Source organism: Trichomycterus rosablanca, chromosome 23 (assembly GCF_030014385.1).
Source record: "Trichomycterus rosablanca isolate fTriRos1 chromosome 23, fTriRos1.hap1, whole genome shotgun sequence".
NCBI lineage: Eukaryota > Metazoa > Chordata > Actinopteri > Siluriformes > Trichomycteridae > Trichomycterus > Trichomycterus rosablanca.
The window spans coordinates 5,631,070-5,649,795 of record NC_086010.1 but is presented as its reverse complement, the minus strand read 5'-3'; the positions used below and the strand labels follow the sequence as shown (position 1 = coordinate 5,649,795).

Here is an 18,726-nt window from a genome sequence, read left to right as displayed (position 1 = left end):
CTCCTACCTAGTTGTTCTACCTTGTAGATGTAAAGTCAGAGACGATCGCTCATCTATTGCTGCTGTTTGAGTTGGTCATCTTCTAGACCTTCATCAGTGGTCACAGGACGCTGCCCACGGGGTGCTGTTGGCTGGATATTTTTGGTTGGTGGACTATTCTCAGTCCAGCAGTGACAGTAAGGTGTTTAAAAACTCCAGCAGCGCTGCTGTGTCTTATCCACTCATACCAGCACACAACACACACTAACACACCACCACTATGTCAGTGTCACTGCAGTGCTGAGAATGATCCACCACCCAAATAATACCTACTTTGTAGTGGACCTGTGGGGGTCCTGACCATTGAAGAACAGCATGAAAGGGGGGTAACAAAGCATGCAGAGAAACAGATTGCCTACAGTCAGTAACTGTAAAACTACAAAGTGCTTCTGTATGTTACGTGAAGCTGATAAAATGGACAGTGAGTGTAGAAACAAGGAGGTGATTTTAATGTTATGGTTGATTGGTGTATGTTGTATTTCATATGATGTGGGTACAGCTAAAATGCCTATCTCTATTTAGAAGGGGTGTCCACATACTTTTGACTATAGAAAACTTTAAAAACCTTGTATTTAGGCAGGACGACTCTTTTCTATTCCAACTTTACTGTTGTATTGTGCATAAAGTGCAGACAGTAAAACATAGTTTGATAATTTGGTGTGGAGTAAATCAACTGGCCTGCACAAAGCTCTTACACCATGAATTGGAATGCCTAATGCAGGCCAGGCCTTTTCTCTACATGCTGATCATGGAGTGGTTATGTATGAAGATAATCCTATCCTAAGATACTAAATCTACCCCTTTAAAAGATTTCATAAAAGCTGAGAAGCATCAAGTACCTGCCAGTCACAGCTTCTTTACAAATGAAATCCAGTTCAACACCGAGGTACCAGAAGCCTGCAGATGTTTGTTCTGAAAAGCATTTTATGATAGTCACAGCAGCACATAAGACTTGTCATGTTATAAAGTTGTAATATTTTCATATGCCTATATTAGTCTCACAGTAGCACTAGCAGCGTATTAATGTATCTATTAATATTCATACTATGACAGTTCCAGTCACAACCCCATGGTATCACACCAGCGAGCTCACTGAATCCCCTCATACACACCATCTGTTCCAGCTTGTAGAGTCACTTGTAGTTACATTATTCATTGACCTGTCCATTTCAGTCCTCTCTTTAATTCGGTTCTTGCTAAACAATTCTTTATCCTTAGATTCACCAACTCATCCAATGTTTATAATATTTATATGCATCAACATGCAGTATAGAGGTACAGCTTTAAATCTTTAGGTTTTTCTAATGCATGTTTCCCCAATTTTCCTCCAAATCTAGTCATATTCAATTACCCGATTGCATTTAATTTCCTCTGTTGCTGATGTTGCGTGAATGTCTGTCTGACTTTATTGGAATTTAGATCAGGATCTAAATGGTTCTAGTTCTGCCCAAAGCTGTTTAATCGTGTTTATGGAGTTCTTCCACACCAAACTCAGTAAAACATGTCTTTATGGACCTTAATGGACCTTACGGAGAACACGGGGCCACAGTCATAGAGAAAGGGGAGAGGACCTTTCCCAAATTATTGCATATAATTACTTTTATTTCTATAATGTATGTGAATAAAATACCTGAAATCAAAAATAAGGAAGGTTGTTCACATACTAACATACACTTTTCATGTTACTGCTAAAATGTGGACACCCCTGGTCAAATTGCTGTGCTTTGAATGACCCATTACCCAAGTAACATCTGGTCAGTGGTAGTTTTGACTAAGAAATAGGCTGCTGGGGTGACAAAGGTTATATGACAAAGGTCTACAGTTACTGGTAATTTATATTATACATAAAGCATATAACAATTACTAGGTGTACAGTATTGGGTGTACCTAATGAAGTGCTTGGTGAGTGTACATGAGTATGACTTCACATAAGGCCGACCTGCTCATCATGCTATCTGACATGCTCACAACACTTCACACGTCATTTTGCTGTGGAAAGGGTTTAGATCTGTGAATGAAAAGCAAGGCTTAGTGTCCTGCGTCCACTGCATAATGCATGAGACAAGCATTTGGAAAACAACACACACATGCACACGCGCACACACACACTGATGTGTCGGATTTGATTGCAGAGCATTTCACTCACAGTAAAAGGCAAGCTTGCAGAAAAATCAGCTCGATTAGAAACTGTTTCAGAAATGCTTCAGTGAATCCTGACCAATAAAGTTTATTTAAGTGTAATTTGTAAAATTCTATGAAATTATAATGCAAATGAGTCCTCACTTCATGTTTTTCACTGCTTTACCATGGTCAGGATTGCTGTTGTGCCGGTTTTCCTGGAATCACTTGGCACAATGCAATACAGTAACACACCACGGACAGGATACTGATTCCATCACAGGGCCTTGGTCACCCGCCTTCCCAGACCTATTCAGTCATGTCTGTATGTAAATGCCCAACTGACCGACAGCACCACCGGGGATTTAAAATCTCGATCCTATCATTAATATGCTATCGTGATTTTTAGCTGCACCTGAAAATGTCATTTTACCAAATAATATAACTCCAAATGTAAGTTTTCCACGTCTGCTTGCTTAACATTACATCAAAAACCACACATATTAATATGGAATTTTACCTTTGCTGCTATACCAGCCTTTACTCTGAAGCTTTGCACAAAATCTTTAAAACTGACTGCAGAGATAAACTTTCATTCAGTTTCTGTGAGGTCAGGCTCTGATGTGGTGTAAAGGTCTGACTTAAATGGGGTTCAGGTCGGGACGCAACCAGACCAAAATCTAATGGAAAGCCCTCGTAGAGGAGTGCAGGCTTCTATTGTCACAAATGGGGAGGCAGCTTTATTTTAGTGTGGTCAATTGTCCACATACTTTTGGTCATGTTGTAGATTTGTATCTTCTTTTTCAATAAATTGTTAAATAATTATGGTTGATTTTAAATATATAATATATACTTCTACTGTAGATTTTAGACTCAAAATGATTTATTATTACTATTATTTATTTATTATTACTCTGCTACAGAGTGCAATGGCAGTTTGCTTCACATCAGTTCAGAAAACAGTGGGTGTTGTGCATGCATTGTGTGGCTGATCTGCCATAAAAATTAAATCCCTGAAGGTCCCACTGAACAGTTAAAGTGCTGATGTTGATTCTGCAGGTGATAAACACTGGTAGTGAGGGGTTTTTAGTGCTTTAGCTTTTTGTGGTTTTGTGTTGAGCTGTCAGCTGTGCTGTTGTTGCTCTGAAATGTTTTATAACAGCTTCTACTATTACTTCTGATATGTACGTATTATGGGAATTCTTTAATTATTGTTTCGTATGACCATACATTTATTTCTTTGTGTAGAATAGATGTTTGTGGGCTTCATCAAGAGCTGAGGAATTTTGAGGTTTTTTCTTTGTAGTTGCTATTTTCAGGTCCTGCAACTCTTCTAGTGACTGCTCGCTTCTCTCCTACCTTTCCTATCATTAGTTTAAAAGCATGTTGTGAAAGCTTGATTGGTGCACCCATGGGACTGTTTGTTTTTGCATATGCTTTCCACTAGCGTTTTATTGAGCCAATTATACTGACAGGGATGTTAAAGGTGGTTTCTATGACTGTGCAGCGTTTCTCTTCAAGTATTGTTTAACAGTTATACTTGTGTGGAATCTTCCCAAACAGTGACCTTTTATAATAAAAAACAAGCAATTATAACAAGCAATGACAACTGGACCTACATATTTTATGTAACCATTTACACACACACACTTAAGTACAAAATTAAAGACGTATATATTAAAGATACTGGAAGTATATTAAATAACAAAGCTTTGAATAGTTATTGCCTCTTGTAACTTTTTTTAAAGGAATTCTCTAGGAATAATAAAGTTCATTCTGTCTAATCTGTGTCGGGTACAGAGCTAATCATGTTACCATATTTTTATGATGTATGGTACCATCTGGAGCAAATTTACACACTACATATGGGTCAAACTCTGAAATCCTCTGTGGCTAGAGAGACAAACCTCTATCCTTTCAGTCTATAAGCTGTTCTTCATGCCAAAAATAAACCCCTTTTCCCTGAGGACTAGGGTTGTATGTTAGAGATATGTTACATACACATACATACATTTAGCAATGTGTGAACCAATACTTGTCGGCACATTTAAAAAAAAATTCCTTCTATTTATTTATGCTTTTTCGCCCCTTTTTTCTCCCGATTTAGTGTAGTCAATCTGTCTTCTGCTACTGGGGATCCCTGATTGCATTCGAGGAGGGTATGTTGCTGCTCACGCCTCCTCCAACCCTTGTGCAGTCCTAGTGAACCACTTTTCACCCATGCTTTCTGCACAGGGTCCTTACCCAGCTTTTAAATGCCCCACCCACTTGGTCATCCCACCCAGCAGACACGTTGGCCTATTACATTTACATTTTCAGCATTTAGCAGATGCCTTTATCCAAAGCGACTTACACAATGAGCAATTTAGGGTTAAGGGTCTTGCTCAGAGACCCAACAGTGGCAACTTGGTGGTGGCGGGGCTTGAACCGCCAAGCTTCTGTTTACTAGTCCAGTACCTTAACCACTGAGCTATCACTGCCCTGTTTTATTTATTTATTTATTTTTTGAAAGCTGGGGTCAGACCACAGCAGTGTCTGCATGGCCAGAGCTGAGATTCAAACCCATAACCTTTAGATTAATATACTGAAGAGTTGTAAATTGCAATAGGATTACTAAATATGCACACTCAAAGCCTCAAACTCATGCAGCACTGTTGAAATGAGTTGGCATGCTGACTACAAGCCACACCTCTACACAAGTGCCTGACCTCACTAATGCTCTAAAGCTAAATGAAAGTAAATCCCTGCAGTCATGCCCGAAAATGTATCAGAAAGCTTCCCAGCAGTCTGTGTAGTAGAGGAAAATGGTGTTAAAGCATGTCTGAGTCATAAAGAAAAGTCAATAAGAGTCTAAAAATAATGTTTAAGTCACGACTTTGCTCTTTCTGACCAGTAATCTTTAATTTTGTCTATTTCTGCAGGAAAAGAAGTCCATCTGCATCCAGGGAGCCAAACCCAAACTTCCAAAGGGATGAGAGGCCATCTCACTACGTTCCGGGGCAGGGTGGCATGCCGCGATCGCCCTCTGACTATGGCCGCCACTACGAAGGTGCGCAGTCGGCACGAGCATCATACAGAGCCCGCCACGGTGGCTGGCACTCACAAGAGGAGGAGCTGCGCCCTCCTGAGCCGGGCTTGATACCTGAACACGAGCTCCAGCGCCAGCAGGAGTGCCACACTCGGTACCGCAGCGACCCGAACCTGGCACGATACCCGGTAAAGCCACAGCCATACGAAGAGCAGATGCGGATGCACGCCGAGATGTCGCGCTTCCGTCACGAGCGCCGCCACAGCGACGTCTCGTTGGCATGCACCGAAGCTGAAGAACGACCCGGTGCCTGGCGTTACGGACACGTCCAATCGCACGGCTCGGCCTATCCCCACCGAACTTCCAATCCTGGCCCGCGGGACAAGATGGAGAACCTGCTACGCAATGACTCGCTCAGCTCCGACCAGTCAGAGTCGGTGCGTCCACCACCTCCCAGACCTCACAAAAGCAAGAGAGGTGGCAAGACGAGACGGGCGTCGCTAAGCAGTTCAGACGAGGAGTTGCCCACTACACCCGAGTATACCAGCTGCGAGGACGTGGAGATTGAAAGCGAGTCGGTCAGTGAGAAAGGTGAGATAGCTCTTAATGTTGATGTACGCTGCCTGAGGAATGAATACTTGAATGAAGTTTTATGTCCACCTCAGAGAGGAGTGGCCAAAGCCCAGTGATGGATTGGTGCCATGTCCAGGGTTCTCCTCCTTGTGCCCAGTGGTTTCTGGTGCCACCGTACTTGCCCTGGCCCAGCAAAAAATAAAGTAGCTGATGAAAGTGAAATGAAAAAGGGTTTGATGCACTATGTGCTATGACACATCTTTGGCATCAGTCTGTCTTGGCCACCCAACAACCTGTCTGTGGTTTGTGGCTTGTCCCTCCTCGAACCACTGTCTGTGGGCACTCATCATTTGGCCCTTATCAAAGTCACTCTGGTGATTGTGACTCAAATCTGCTGCATTTAACATTGAGTAATTACCATCAGGTGTTACAAAATATGCATTGCAATGCACACTTTTGGATGAGTGGTCCTAATTTTTTGACTTGTCAGTGTATATTTAAGGGGGGGGTCAATATTTTATACACACTTAGTTGTAATACTAAATTTATACAGACAATAAATATCAAGTCACCTTTGAATATCATACTACACATTGCTACAGTGATTTGATTTAACTGATATAGCATGAGAGTGGACTTTAACTTTTGGATTCTATACTGTACTTCTACTGTTTCTAATAATAAATCTAAAAAAAAAATAAGAAAGAAGGCGGCTAACTAGTATTTTCTGAGTTTATTTATCATTGTTTTCCAGGCTGGGCTTCATATTTGCTAATAATTACTTGGAATTTGTGTGTTTTGTAGTATTAGTCATTAAAATTTATTAAGTACCACTAACTTGTATGTATGCTCACTGGCCATTTTATCAAGTCTAGATGCACCTACTATACTGGGTACTTATATACAAAACAAAGACCAAGCAGACTTCTTATGCTTATCAATCATTTAATAAAATGCATTAAGCAGTCTGAATTTTATGCCATGAAATATATGTACCCTCATGATTGGTGTACCTGATAAAATGGCCAATGAGTGAATATTTAACTTTAGTCTGTATAATATTTAATGTTTTGTAATATTTGGCTGTATTGCAGTGAAATTCCACAAATGTTTCTCTTTAAACCTGTCCAAGTATGTGTGCTTTGTGTGGAAGGTACACTGTGATGTGTGCGTGTGTGCATGTATGCAAAGTATGTGCTTGGTAGAATGTTGAATGAATAGTGTATATGAGCTTGCTAAACGGTTCACTGGAGTGTGTGTATGTGCAATGTGTGTATGTACTTTGTATGGACGATGGTTGTGCTTATGTGCAGTGTGGGTTTTTTTTTTTGTTGGTTTTTTTTTAAACTGAATTGTGTGTGTGCAGTATGAGCTTGTGTGTGTATGTGCGGTGTGTGTGTTAGAAGCAAAACTGAATTGTGTCTATACGCAGTATATGAGCTTGTGTGTGTGTGTGTGTGCACGGTGTGTTAAGTTACTGTGGAGTGTGTGTGCAGTGTAGTATGTTTTGTGGAAAATACACTGGAGTGTGTGCGTCTGGGTGTGTTTGCCTTGAAGCAGTCACAAGCAAGCATGTCGTCTTATTGCTGTAGTGTAGTGTTACTACTTTTTCTGTTGGTGTCTATGATAATCTGAATAGCCAAAAGTATGTGGACACCTCTCCTAACTATTGGGTTTTGGTGTTTCTGCCATGCCAATTGCTAAAAGGTGTTAAACTCAACTTTATTATAATACAGTAAATGATAAGAGTTTTGTAGCAACAGTCTGAGGAAGGCCTTCTCCTGTTCCAATATGACTGTGCCCCTGAGTCCATAGAGGCAGGTTTGGTGAGAAGGAACTTCAGTGACATGCACAGAGCTGTGAGCTGAACTGTGAGCTGAACTGAAATGTTGTTTGCAAGCTCAACCTGTTTAGTCATCAGTGCTCAACTACTCAATATGCCCATTGTTTTGGAATGGGATGTACAACAAGTTGGTGTCCACATACTTTTGGCCCTATGGTGTGTGTGTGTGTTTGCATTTAGCTTCTGAATTATGATAATGCCTGTGGTAAATGATCTCTATTGATCTCATTGAGTATATCAAACGTACCAATTGATGAATGTTCTGATTAATTCCAGTTAATTTATTCAAATATTAAAAGTTAGTTAAAATATAATATCAAACCGTGTCATAGTTCTTGGCTCTGCTAAAGTTTCTTATTAACAAAATACACTATATAGCCAAAAGTATTTGGACACTTCAACATGACTTTGTTGGGACGTCCTTTTGCAAAATCATGGGCATAACAGCCTCCACTTTTCTCTAAAGACTTATCGTAAGATTTTGAAGCATGTTGTGTAAATGTCTTTAGACTAAATTGACACATTCCAAAATTATGAAAAAAGCCTTCCAGAAGTGTAGAAGCTGGTATAGCTATAAACAGGAGGACCAAATGACCGTAGATTTGGAACGGCATGTCCGACAAATTTGTGGTCAAGTGTCCACATTTTTTTATTCTGGTTATGTAGTGTATTTGAGCGAGTGTGTAGCTGTGTGTAAAAGGCTGCTTGTCCTCCTATGACCTGAATTTCAGCCTGGTTGCCTCCGTTCAGAGTTCAGTCTGGTTTAAATTGGACTGTATGTATTACATAACAGAGTTAGGGAGATGGGAGAGGATGCTAGCGAGGAGGAGGAGGTGGTGGAACACTAAGTGTGTAACACTAGAGGAGAGATTGTGCGATTAGTGGATTGCTTTATTATAAACGGATCGGTCCTGGGTGACGAAGCAAACTGCCTACTTTCCAGTCAGGCTGTGGGAAAATATTTAAATATTTACTGTTGGAGTAAAATATTTAAATGCCTCACTGAGATTTAGTTTTTAATGATTATAACAAACATTTTATTCAGGTAGTAAAGCTAGATCATATATACTTTTAATAGATAGAAGTCCCTCTGCATCATCTAGACGAGTGAGACAGTTGAGTAGTTAAACAGGTTCAAAAGTAAAGGCAGTGAGAAGGTAAAAGTAAGAGTGAGGTGGAGATGGCGAGACAGAGTAAAGCCAAGTCATCTTTTCTTATATAACTGCTGTGAGCACCGAGGGAAGAAGACAGTCCTACATTATTGATGTTTGAGATTTCCAGGTCTGTGAAGAACAGTGGCTTCCTCTGAAGGTCAGATGCTTTTCAGGGAAAATACTTCAAATGCTTTAAGTCAGATAAGACCTCCTGTCCTGCTGTCTCCATCAGATTTATGCTGACAGGAGTGATGGTGAAGCAGCAGTAGAGTTTGAGATGTACCTCACCGTTGCACCGGTAGATTCAATATGACAGTCAAATGTGTTTTGATGCACATGAAAGACAGAAAGAAGTTTGATTGCTGTCAAATATGACCAACTTAAATAATTTATCAATATAAACAAATTTAGAATTTGATGCCTGCAACTCATTTAAAGTTGGGACAGAGGCATGTTAAAACACTGTTACATCACCATTCCTATGGATTCCTTTTTAATCATTAAGCAAAGCTTTTCACAAATGCACTACATTACCATAAGTATGCCGACAACAGGGGATTGTACTTTCTTCTGATCTACTGGTACCAGACAAAAGGGAATCGTGACAAATTATATCAGTAGAACTATTTAACACTACTAACAGATGTATATAATCAATAATAAATAATCTATAAAGATACCACAACAATGGAGGCTATTTTAGCTGCATAAGTGTGTGTGTGTGGGGGGGGGGAGTGAAATGTTGAGCACACACATGGTTAGGTGTCCACATACTTTTGGCAATATAGTAAACAAGTCTCTTGTTTAAGTGTATCTATGTGTAATAGACTTTTATAATAGATTTATAGATCGACACGACTGTTACGTCATTTCATAAGCAATGAATAAAGTGGTTACTTATAGAACTCAAGCCTGTGTGTGTGTGTGAGTGAGAGAGAGAGGAACACTGAATGTGTGTGTGTGTGTGTGTTCATGTTACTGTGTGTTTCCTCGTGTACTGTTTTCTTGACCTTTTGCCCTCACTTCTTGTGCTTTCTGCTGCTTCTTGCTGATGTGTGTGTATGTGTGGGTACAGGAGATATAGATGGCCACTGGTGGGACCATGCGACGTGGCATAGCTGCGATACCTCCTCTATGTCTTTGGTGAGACTAGCAGTGCCCAATGCCACCCATCTCTCTCTCTCTCCCTTCTTTTCTCTTTTTCTGTCTCTTTCGTCATATCATGGTTTAAGTTGATTTATGTTCACCTCTGCATGTTTTTTTTTTTTTTTCTTTTTCCCCGCTCTTTTCTGTTCTGTATCCCACGCCTGTAGGGGACAGTCAAAGGGGAAAAAGAGAAACTATTGAGCAGGCACACACCTTAACAGAGGGCCAAAAGAAAATGGTGCGCTTTTGGGGCCACTCGTTGGAGGAGGATGCTGAGTGGGGCGAGCCGCAGGTTAAAGACTCGGGCGTTGACACGTGCAGTAGCACGACGCTAAATGAGGAGCATAGCCATAGTGAGAAGGTACCGGCACCTGATCCAGCCTGCATTTTCTCTCCTTTCTTTTAATTATCTGGTTTACTTGTCTTTTCATTTGCTTTCTCATCAGGCCTTTTGTTTCAGTTTTTCCTTCTTTTTTATGTGCGTCATTGGCATAGTTTTTCTTTATATATGTTAAGTTCTTAGGGAACTTCTTTTTAATTTAATTTGGAAATTTTTTCTCTGTTCTGTTTAGCGTTTGTGTTTTTAGCAGATTTAGAGCTGGGGGACCTCTTTTGCTTGCTTTGTGATTGTTGGCTTTATAGCTGCAGCTGATTGGCTGATTGTGCACTAGTTGTGCGGGAGCATTGCTACCACTGTGTGTTTTCATGCCACTTAAAGCACTTTTGCACCTGGCAGTGTGTTATGGCATGGTATGAGTACAAATCCCATCTCTCACATTTTGTTGTAGCCAAAAAACTTCTTGTTAGGATACCAAAATCCCCATACAGTGAAGAGTAGTGAGTAGTGCAGACCAAAAAAAACCCCTGAATAGCGCAAACTTTAGATTGCAAATAAATAAATGAAAACTGTAGAAAAATATAAGAGGTATTTTTATTCTACCCAGCATGCACATAAAATATAACTTTTGTTCTGGAGTCTATCAGGTGTAGTGTTGTTGGGATTTTTAAATACTGTTAAAACACAGTGGGTCTGTTCGAAAACCTAGTGAGCAGCCTTGCTGCGATTCTAATAAGACATCGAACTTATAAGGCAGATCATTTAGACACACTACTTAGACGGCGATTACATCACCGCAGTTTTACCTTTCTAAGCTAACACAGTTAGCCTCAGGCAATTTAAACCAATGGGCTGAGGTGGCACAACCCGCTAGCATGCCAGCTAACATCGCCCTCCGTGTAACGAATACCCAATGAATGCTGGGATCGCCTTCACCGCTGAGGAAGCATAGGGTGCTCCCTCGTTATTTAGTGAGCTTATAGCTTCGAATGAAGGCACCTTAGCAGGCAGCATTTTAAGGCAACAGCCGCCTTCTGGTGAGCTTAGGATGACGTAAAATGCGTCTATGTAGAGAGATCACTAGGTTTTTTGACAGACCTACTGTCCTCTTTATTAGGAACACATACCCTGTTAGCACTTGTAAGTGTACGTTTTCCTTTCTCTGATGCACATTTTGGCTTTTTATTTTTGGGTGGGGCACTCGTCTCTTCCCAACAATGCAACACTCAACCATATCATTACCATGTCAGTGTTACTGCAGTTCTAAGAATGGGCCACCACCTATGTGTGATAAATGGGGTACAGGTACAAAGTGTACAGAGCAACAAATGGGCTACAGTCAGTTAGTATACACACAAAGTTCATGTTTATGTATATACTCATTAAAACGTCAGGTGGCTTTTTATTGACAATATATGTTTAGCGTATAACATTATGGCATTATGAAAATGTAGTGCACTATATGCTTAGGATTTTCTTACAACCTCTAGTAATTCCTTACCTTAACAGGTACAGAAATAGAAAGGTACTCAATCAGGGTTCGAATGATTCTAAAGATTTGGATTAGTAACTGTACTGTGCTGTACCACATTGTCAGGTGTTAAAGTGCATTTAGAGAATGTCAGGCCCCCCACCTCTTTGGGTGCATGCCCTCTTAGCTTTCTTTTCATTTCTTGTGTTGGTGCCCATGGTGACCTTGCCCCTTTTCAGCAAAGCAGTGTCTGATTGAGCCCCGAAACCCTTGTTGGTGTGCCTTCCACTGTCTTCACCTTCTAGAACCAGAGCTCAAATACAAATCCCCAAATCCTGTCACACTCCACCAACTGTAGTTTAAACACCAAACCCCTCGACACCTGCACAACATGATGAGCCGGAGGGGTGGAAGAGCTGGATTTTATCTGACACAGATATGTTTATCTTTTTTTCCCTTTTCACTGTCACTTCTGAAGATTTTACTTAGTTTTCATTGATCCTACATTGTGTTTTCTTTTGGGAAAAGGTCGGGGAGGTGTGGGGGGGTTTGCCAATCATTCGCTTGCTGTTTTGTGTTGTCTGGGTGCATTTCTTCATATTTGTGGCTTTATGTTGGCACTTCTCATGGGTTTGCATGCTAATTAATGCTCTGATCACATGATTTCACAAACTCTGGATCCGTTAAAAGTATGTAGACACCTGGGGATGAGCTTGTTGGATATTACATGGCCTTCACTGCAACTATAATAGCCTTTACTGTTCAGGTCAGGGCTCTCTGCAGCCCACTAAATTTCATCCACATCAAGCTCATCAAACTTAACTGTGTCCCTGTGAACAAACAAGGTCCATATAAACATGTTAGAACAGGAAAGGACCTTTTTAAAAATGTTGACTTTAATTCAGAAGCATATTATTAATTTTATATAATTGTTTTTCTACACCTGTTAGTAATGGGTGTGGGACACCTAAACTAAAAGATGAAAAGTTTATATACTTTTGGCCATATAGTGTATTTTAATAAATGTAATATCTTTTTTATTTGTTTGATAATCTGATTTGGGTTTTGTTTTGATCATAAATCATGAGTTCATGTGATCACCTGGATGCTCAGAGCGAACACTCCTCCTTCACCTTTACCCTTCACCTTGTCTCTAGCTGTCATTAGGATTTCCTTAATTTCTGGGTGTGGGCATGCTTTTTTTTAAATTTTTTTTATTTTTTTTATTCTTTTTATTTTTTATTTTATTTTATTTTTTTTAACCTTTGCTTCGATCTCGTAGCACCCCGTCACGTGGCAGCCGTCTAAAGATGGGGATCGGCTAATTGGCCGCATCCTTCTGAACAAGCGGCTTAAGGACGGGACTGTCCCGCGTGACTCTGGTGCCCTCCTGGGCCTTAAGGTGAGTCCAGTCCTGCCTGTGTAGAGATCTGGGGCAGGTAGAGTGCTATTAAAAAGTAAATTTAACTTTCATATGCAAATATATCAACAAAATTGGGTGAAACAATTAATAATTATTGTTAATTAATTAGTAAGTTAATTAATAATCATCTTAAAGTCTGTTAAGTGTTATGAGTCTCTAGTGCTGTGGTGAAAGTGTAAAGCACTGTGTCAAAAATCTGGCAGAGGACTGATTTTAACATTTTAGTGATTAACAACAAGGTAAAAGCTGATATAAACTGCTGTTTATTGGCAGTAAATCATCTATCAAAAGTCCAAAATCAGTCATAAAGATGTATATAAATATATTTATATATGTTTGCGCCTCCGACTATCAAATACCCCATCCGACCGGGCTGTTCTGCATACAGAGTGCCTTGCTATGCCTTCTGGAAATCACCCACCTCCAGCAAAGGAGCGGGAATTAAACTCTGTCAACCTCCCTCCCTGCTGGATGTCTGGCCAGCTCGACCTCTGTGCATTTTTGGGACAGCGTATTCACCCCACACGCCACCTGAGGTCCCAGTTTGTGATTGGGCAGTGGTTTCTCAGTGGCTAGGTGCTGGACTAGTAATCAAAAGTTTGCCGGTTCAAGCCCCACCGAGCTCCTTAACTCCTATTTTCCCAAAAAAATTTATTCAGTTATAATTGTAAGTCGCTTTGGATAAAAGCATCTGCTAAATGCCGCAAATGTAAATGTACAATCTCTCAATTCTTGTTTGTGTATGTGTAATTGCACAAACAGAACAGGAATCGGATTGAACAAAAATGATGTCAAATAATTGTTTTAGTTAATAAAGTATCAGTTATTTATTATTATATGTGCAGTCACATTCCTTTAACAGATTTGGAATTGTCATTTTTTTACATTTATTTTCTTTTATCCCAATTATAATTATTATGTAACTGTAGTTTGAACCAAAATAACCTGAACCAAGTATTTACTTCTAAAGCTTGTATGTATTTTTGGGCAGGTGGTTGGAGGAAAAATGACACAGTCTGGTAGACTTTGTGCATTCATTACCAAAGTAAGAAAAGGAAGTTTAGCAGACACAGTCGGACACCTCAGACCAGGTAACCAGTCGTACTTTCTATTACTGTTCATCCACCACAGTGACTAAGATTTTAGTTGTGTCTGTCAGCCAGTCAGGAAATTAATTCCATTTTTTAGCAGATTATTATAACAATAGTTTCTAATCTGTCGTAGCTGGATTACACAACATCTGCAGGGTAAAAGTCCCATTCATTTAAAATTGTGGAGATAAGCTTTAGGAATAAGGACATTTGGACAATAGAACATTTCAGAAACATTTATTAGTTAATATGGTGGTTTATAGATTTTACTTGAATATGGTTCTTGGCTGCTCCATCAGCTTTGCTATGTTTAAATTCCAGATTAAGTAAACTAATCCTAGAATCAGTTCAAATAATCAAATTATCATGCTTAAAATGGTTTAGTTTTTATTTTATACACTAGTTAGCAATGCTGTTATTGAAAAGCAATAATATAAGCTATTAAACATCATCCAAGGTTTAATATGAAGTCACACTGAATGGCAAGAAGTATTATAGTGTGTTGTTGTTATAGTTTTGCAAAGTCCTTTAACGTAAGCTTGAATAGAGAATAATAGCTCTGTTGAAGTGTTGAAATACAACTAATGTAATTGCATTTATTATTTTAGCATTTTTGTTAAATCAGTGGTGTAGCTCGAACACAGCTTGTGTACTTAATGACAGGACAAACTGTTAGTAAATATTAGAAACCTATTTGACAATTTTATTTTGCAGGTGATCAGGTATTGGAGTGGAATGGGACGAACTTACAAGGAGCCACATTTAAAGAAGTTTACAATATTATTTTAGAATCAAAGCCAGAGCCTCAGGTGGAACTGGTTGTCTCTCGACCCATCAGGTAAAGATTATTTGTTAATTTGCAATTTAAATAGAAACACGCCTTTTTGGATGAAGTGGTTAGTGCCAATAAATGAATAAGCATGGTAACGAGATAGGTATTACTACACAACCTGCAGTTATATTGAGGTATACTGAGATTGAAGAAGGCATCTACAGTCTTAACCATTTTGCTGTATCAGAGAAAACAGAATATTTCCCCAGCGACCAGCTCATGCTCCATTTCAGTCACCAGCAGGAAGCAAATGGTTTCTGAACGCAGCGATACACAGCCTGAGCTGTGCTGGATCTGACCCTGCTTTGTGCTCAAAACAGCTGAAAAATAAACCCAGTTCTTACCAAAGTGCTGATGCAGGATGGGCTGTTTTTCTGGCAGAATTTTAAACAGGATGCGTGATATGTAGAAACAAGTGAAACTGATTTCAGATCAGCATATTGATGCAGAACGTAATAGAGACTAATGTGGTGCTTAGGATCATTAAACGCTCATTAAAAGCTCTCTCTCTCTCTCTCTCTCTCTCTCTCTCTCTCTCTCTCTCTCCCTTTTTTCTTCTGTCACAGAGATATTCCCAGGATACCAGACAGCACACATACACAACTGGAATCAAGTAAGTAGCCACCGTGTGGTAAGAGATGAGCAGCGTGCATTTTTAAAATTCAGAATGATTGGGTGAAAAGGTTAAGAACAGCTTATGCTAAAGTTTGGTCAAATTACTTTTTAATGTGGAATGTTTTAGCTAATTTAGTGAACAATTTCTATTTATTGCTGAATGTACTTTTTTTTTTTAATGATTAAATTATAAATGTGCCATGACTTTTAGCACTTCCCATGCACTGATACTGATTTAGATGAAGCATGTTTGTAATACTGCAAACACGTAATTTGTTACATTTTAAAACGTATTAATTGCATAAATATGTAAGATTTTTTACATGCAAAATGACAATACTAAAAATTACTTAAAATATTATTCATATTGAGTACTCCTTGTAGTAAATTACCTACCTACCTTGCAGCCATACAAATAAAAATGAAAATATATTTATAAAGACAAAAATAAGCAGACAGAAACATAACACCTATCTTGCCATAAAATGATACGTGTTAAACATCGCAATAAAATAAAAAATTAAAAATTGACAGATTTAATAGCTCTGCTAATCCTGCTCTATTACACACGGATTAAAAATATATATATTTTGGATTTTAAGACTTTCACAGCATAGCATATAGCATATTTGCAATACTTTTGTAATGCATTTTGTACTGTTGTTCAGGTGTTTAACATTCAATATAATAATCAAATATAATGGATCATCGTCATCTGTTGGGCTGGCATGATTAAATGAGGGTCTTAAAAGCGTTTTGGATTATTTAAATTAATTTAAAGACTTTTTAACAGAGGGCAGAACAGATGTTGGTGGCCACAAACCTTTGACTTCATAGATCATTTTGGCAATATTTCCCAGCCCCACTCTACAAAATCAAAGCTAAATAAGGAAAGCTAGAATCCCCATGTGTATCACACCTTTATCATTTTCTGTCTACTTTTCCCCTGTTCCACATTCTTTATTAAATTCCACCCGCAGGTTCCAGCTCATTTGAGTCACAGAAGATGGACCGGCCATCCATATCCATCACGTCTCCCATGAGCCCCGGCATGCTGCGAGATGCACCGCAGTACTTATCCGGACAGCTCTCTGTGAGTTCCCACAATGCATCACTTTCCTGTAGAGTGTCTCTGAGGGAACATTGCTGTCTTTTATTTTTAAGTTTTAATGTGCAACCTTTTTTAATATACATGTCATTCCTAAACAAGGCAAGCTTTATTTATTTTCATCCTTATTTAATGCAGAATCTGTTTATTTATAGTATCAACATACAGACAGACATCTGTGGCATTTCTATTACTTTTAATATTGATTATATATATATATATATATTATGTTACATGTCAAGGTTTCTTTAATATACCACAATATAGCTTTATGTTATATTAGAACATTCTGGAATATTTATTAATACAGTATGACTGTACAGAAGTCAACCAACAGTTAGTTCCAAAATTATTGACGCTGTTGCTAAAATGTTGTTTTAACCAATCTACCCCTTTACATCAATAATAGTGATTTGTAGATAGATTTTTAAATTTTAATTAAGTTTTTTTTTTTTGGGGAGATTTTTTTCTACTACTACTACTTGAGACATTATATTGTTTAGTCAAAAATTAGATCTAAATTCAAGGTGAATTGCTACCAAAGTAATTATTGCTAAATTGTGAATAAAAACTTTCATGTTGCATGTTTTATAGAAACACTTTGGAATTTGCAATGATAGAGATGTTCTGTTTCATAGTGTCCATCACTTATATTTAATAAAATAAAATAATAATGAGTAATTGAATCATGTGCAAAAATGTAGATACCCCTCCAGTTGTAAATTCTTAGAGCCCAATTACTCTGTTAAGACATTAAATAATGACTACAATAATAGATAATGACAACTCTTAAATAAAACTGCTTGTATGTAGACCCCCATATGCTTTACAAAACAATTCTGATCATTTAGGCCAACGTATTAGCTGCATGAACATGGTTCTGCCAGTATTTCTTTTAAGTTGTACAACAGCATTGCTTTGAAATCATTAAAAACAACCTAAGTGGCTGTGACAGCCGTTGCTAGGTAGTGAACAGAACATGAGCCTTAAGTGCAGGCCATTGTTGGCAAACACTTCTGAAATGAACAAAGAAGACGTAAGCCGAGATAAAGCTCTGGAATGGCTCCATGGTGCTAACGCTCGGCCACAGAGCTGGAGCTCACCCAAGAGTGAAAACGCTAGATCTGATTAGGTTACACTCACTAACAGTGTGTTCAAATGGTCTAGCTGTCAAATGTTTTAAATGGAGAGTATGGAGAGTGCTGCAAGAAGCTTTACACAAGAATGATTGGTGTAAAATATGTCCTGTCCCTGTATAAAAGACTCCCGTCACAGAATCAGTTTCTTCCGTTCAAATCTCTCGACCACCATGGGCAAGACCAAAGAGCTATCAAAGGACGTCAGGGACAAGATTGTAGACCTGCACAAGGCTGGAATGGGCTACAAGACCATCAGCAAGAAGCTTGGTGAGAAAGAGACCACTGTTGGTGCGATAATTCGAAAATGGAAGAAATACATGATCACAGTCAATCACCCTCACTCTGGAGCTCCATGCAAGATCTCACCTGGTGGGGTAAGAATGATTCTGAGAAAGGTGAGGTCAGTCCAGAATTACACGGGAGGAGCTTGTCAATGATCTCAAGGGAGCTGGGAGCAGAGAAATGCTGGATATGACCCCAAGAACACCATCCCCACCGGGCATTTCTTTGCCTCCAAACACGGCGAGTGGAGTTGATGCCAAAGAGCTCAATTTTTGTCTCATCTGACCATATCACATTCTCCCAAGCTTTCTCTGAATCATTCAGGTGTTCATTGGCAAACTTCAGACGGGCCTGTACATGAGCCTTCTTGAGCAAAGGGACTTGAGCAAAGGCACTGCAGGATCTCAATCCATTACGGCGAAGTGTGTTACTAATGGTTTTCTTGGTGACTGTGCTCCCAGCTCCCTTGAGATCATTGACAAGCTCCTCCCGTGTAATTCTGGACTGATCTCACCTTTCTCAGAATC

The 18,726-nt window shown here is 39.2% G+C and overlaps 1 protein-coding gene across 6 annotated transcripts in view; it reads left to right on the top strand.

Annotated features, from left to right (window-relative positions):
- rims2a (regulating synaptic membrane exocytosis 2a) overlaps nt 1–18,726 on the top strand; it is a 148,325-nt gene that overhangs the window by 53,254 nt on the left and 76,345 nt on the right. For 4 of the 6 annotated variants that reach the window (XM_062985762.1, XM_062985761.1, XM_062985760.1 and 1 more), the window contains exons 1-6: nt 10,076–10,262; nt 12,992–13,111; nt 14,124–14,223; nt 14,938–15,061; nt 15,622–15,668; nt 16,651–16,763. In XM_062985762.1, the coding sequence (XP_062841832.1) occupies nt 10,137–10,262; nt 12,992–13,111; nt 14,124–14,223; nt 14,938–15,061; nt 15,622–15,668; nt 16,651–16,763 (630 nt within the window). In that variant the 5' untranslated portion in view covers nt 10,076–10,136. Of the gene's footprint in view, nt 1–5,078; nt 5,777–9,877; nt 9,899–10,068; nt 10,263–12,991; nt 13,112–14,123; nt 14,224–14,937; nt 15,062–15,621; nt 15,669–16,650; nt 16,764–18,726 lie in introns of those variants that run through there. The other 2 variants (XM_062985768.1, XM_062985764.1) reach the window with 2 other exon arrangements.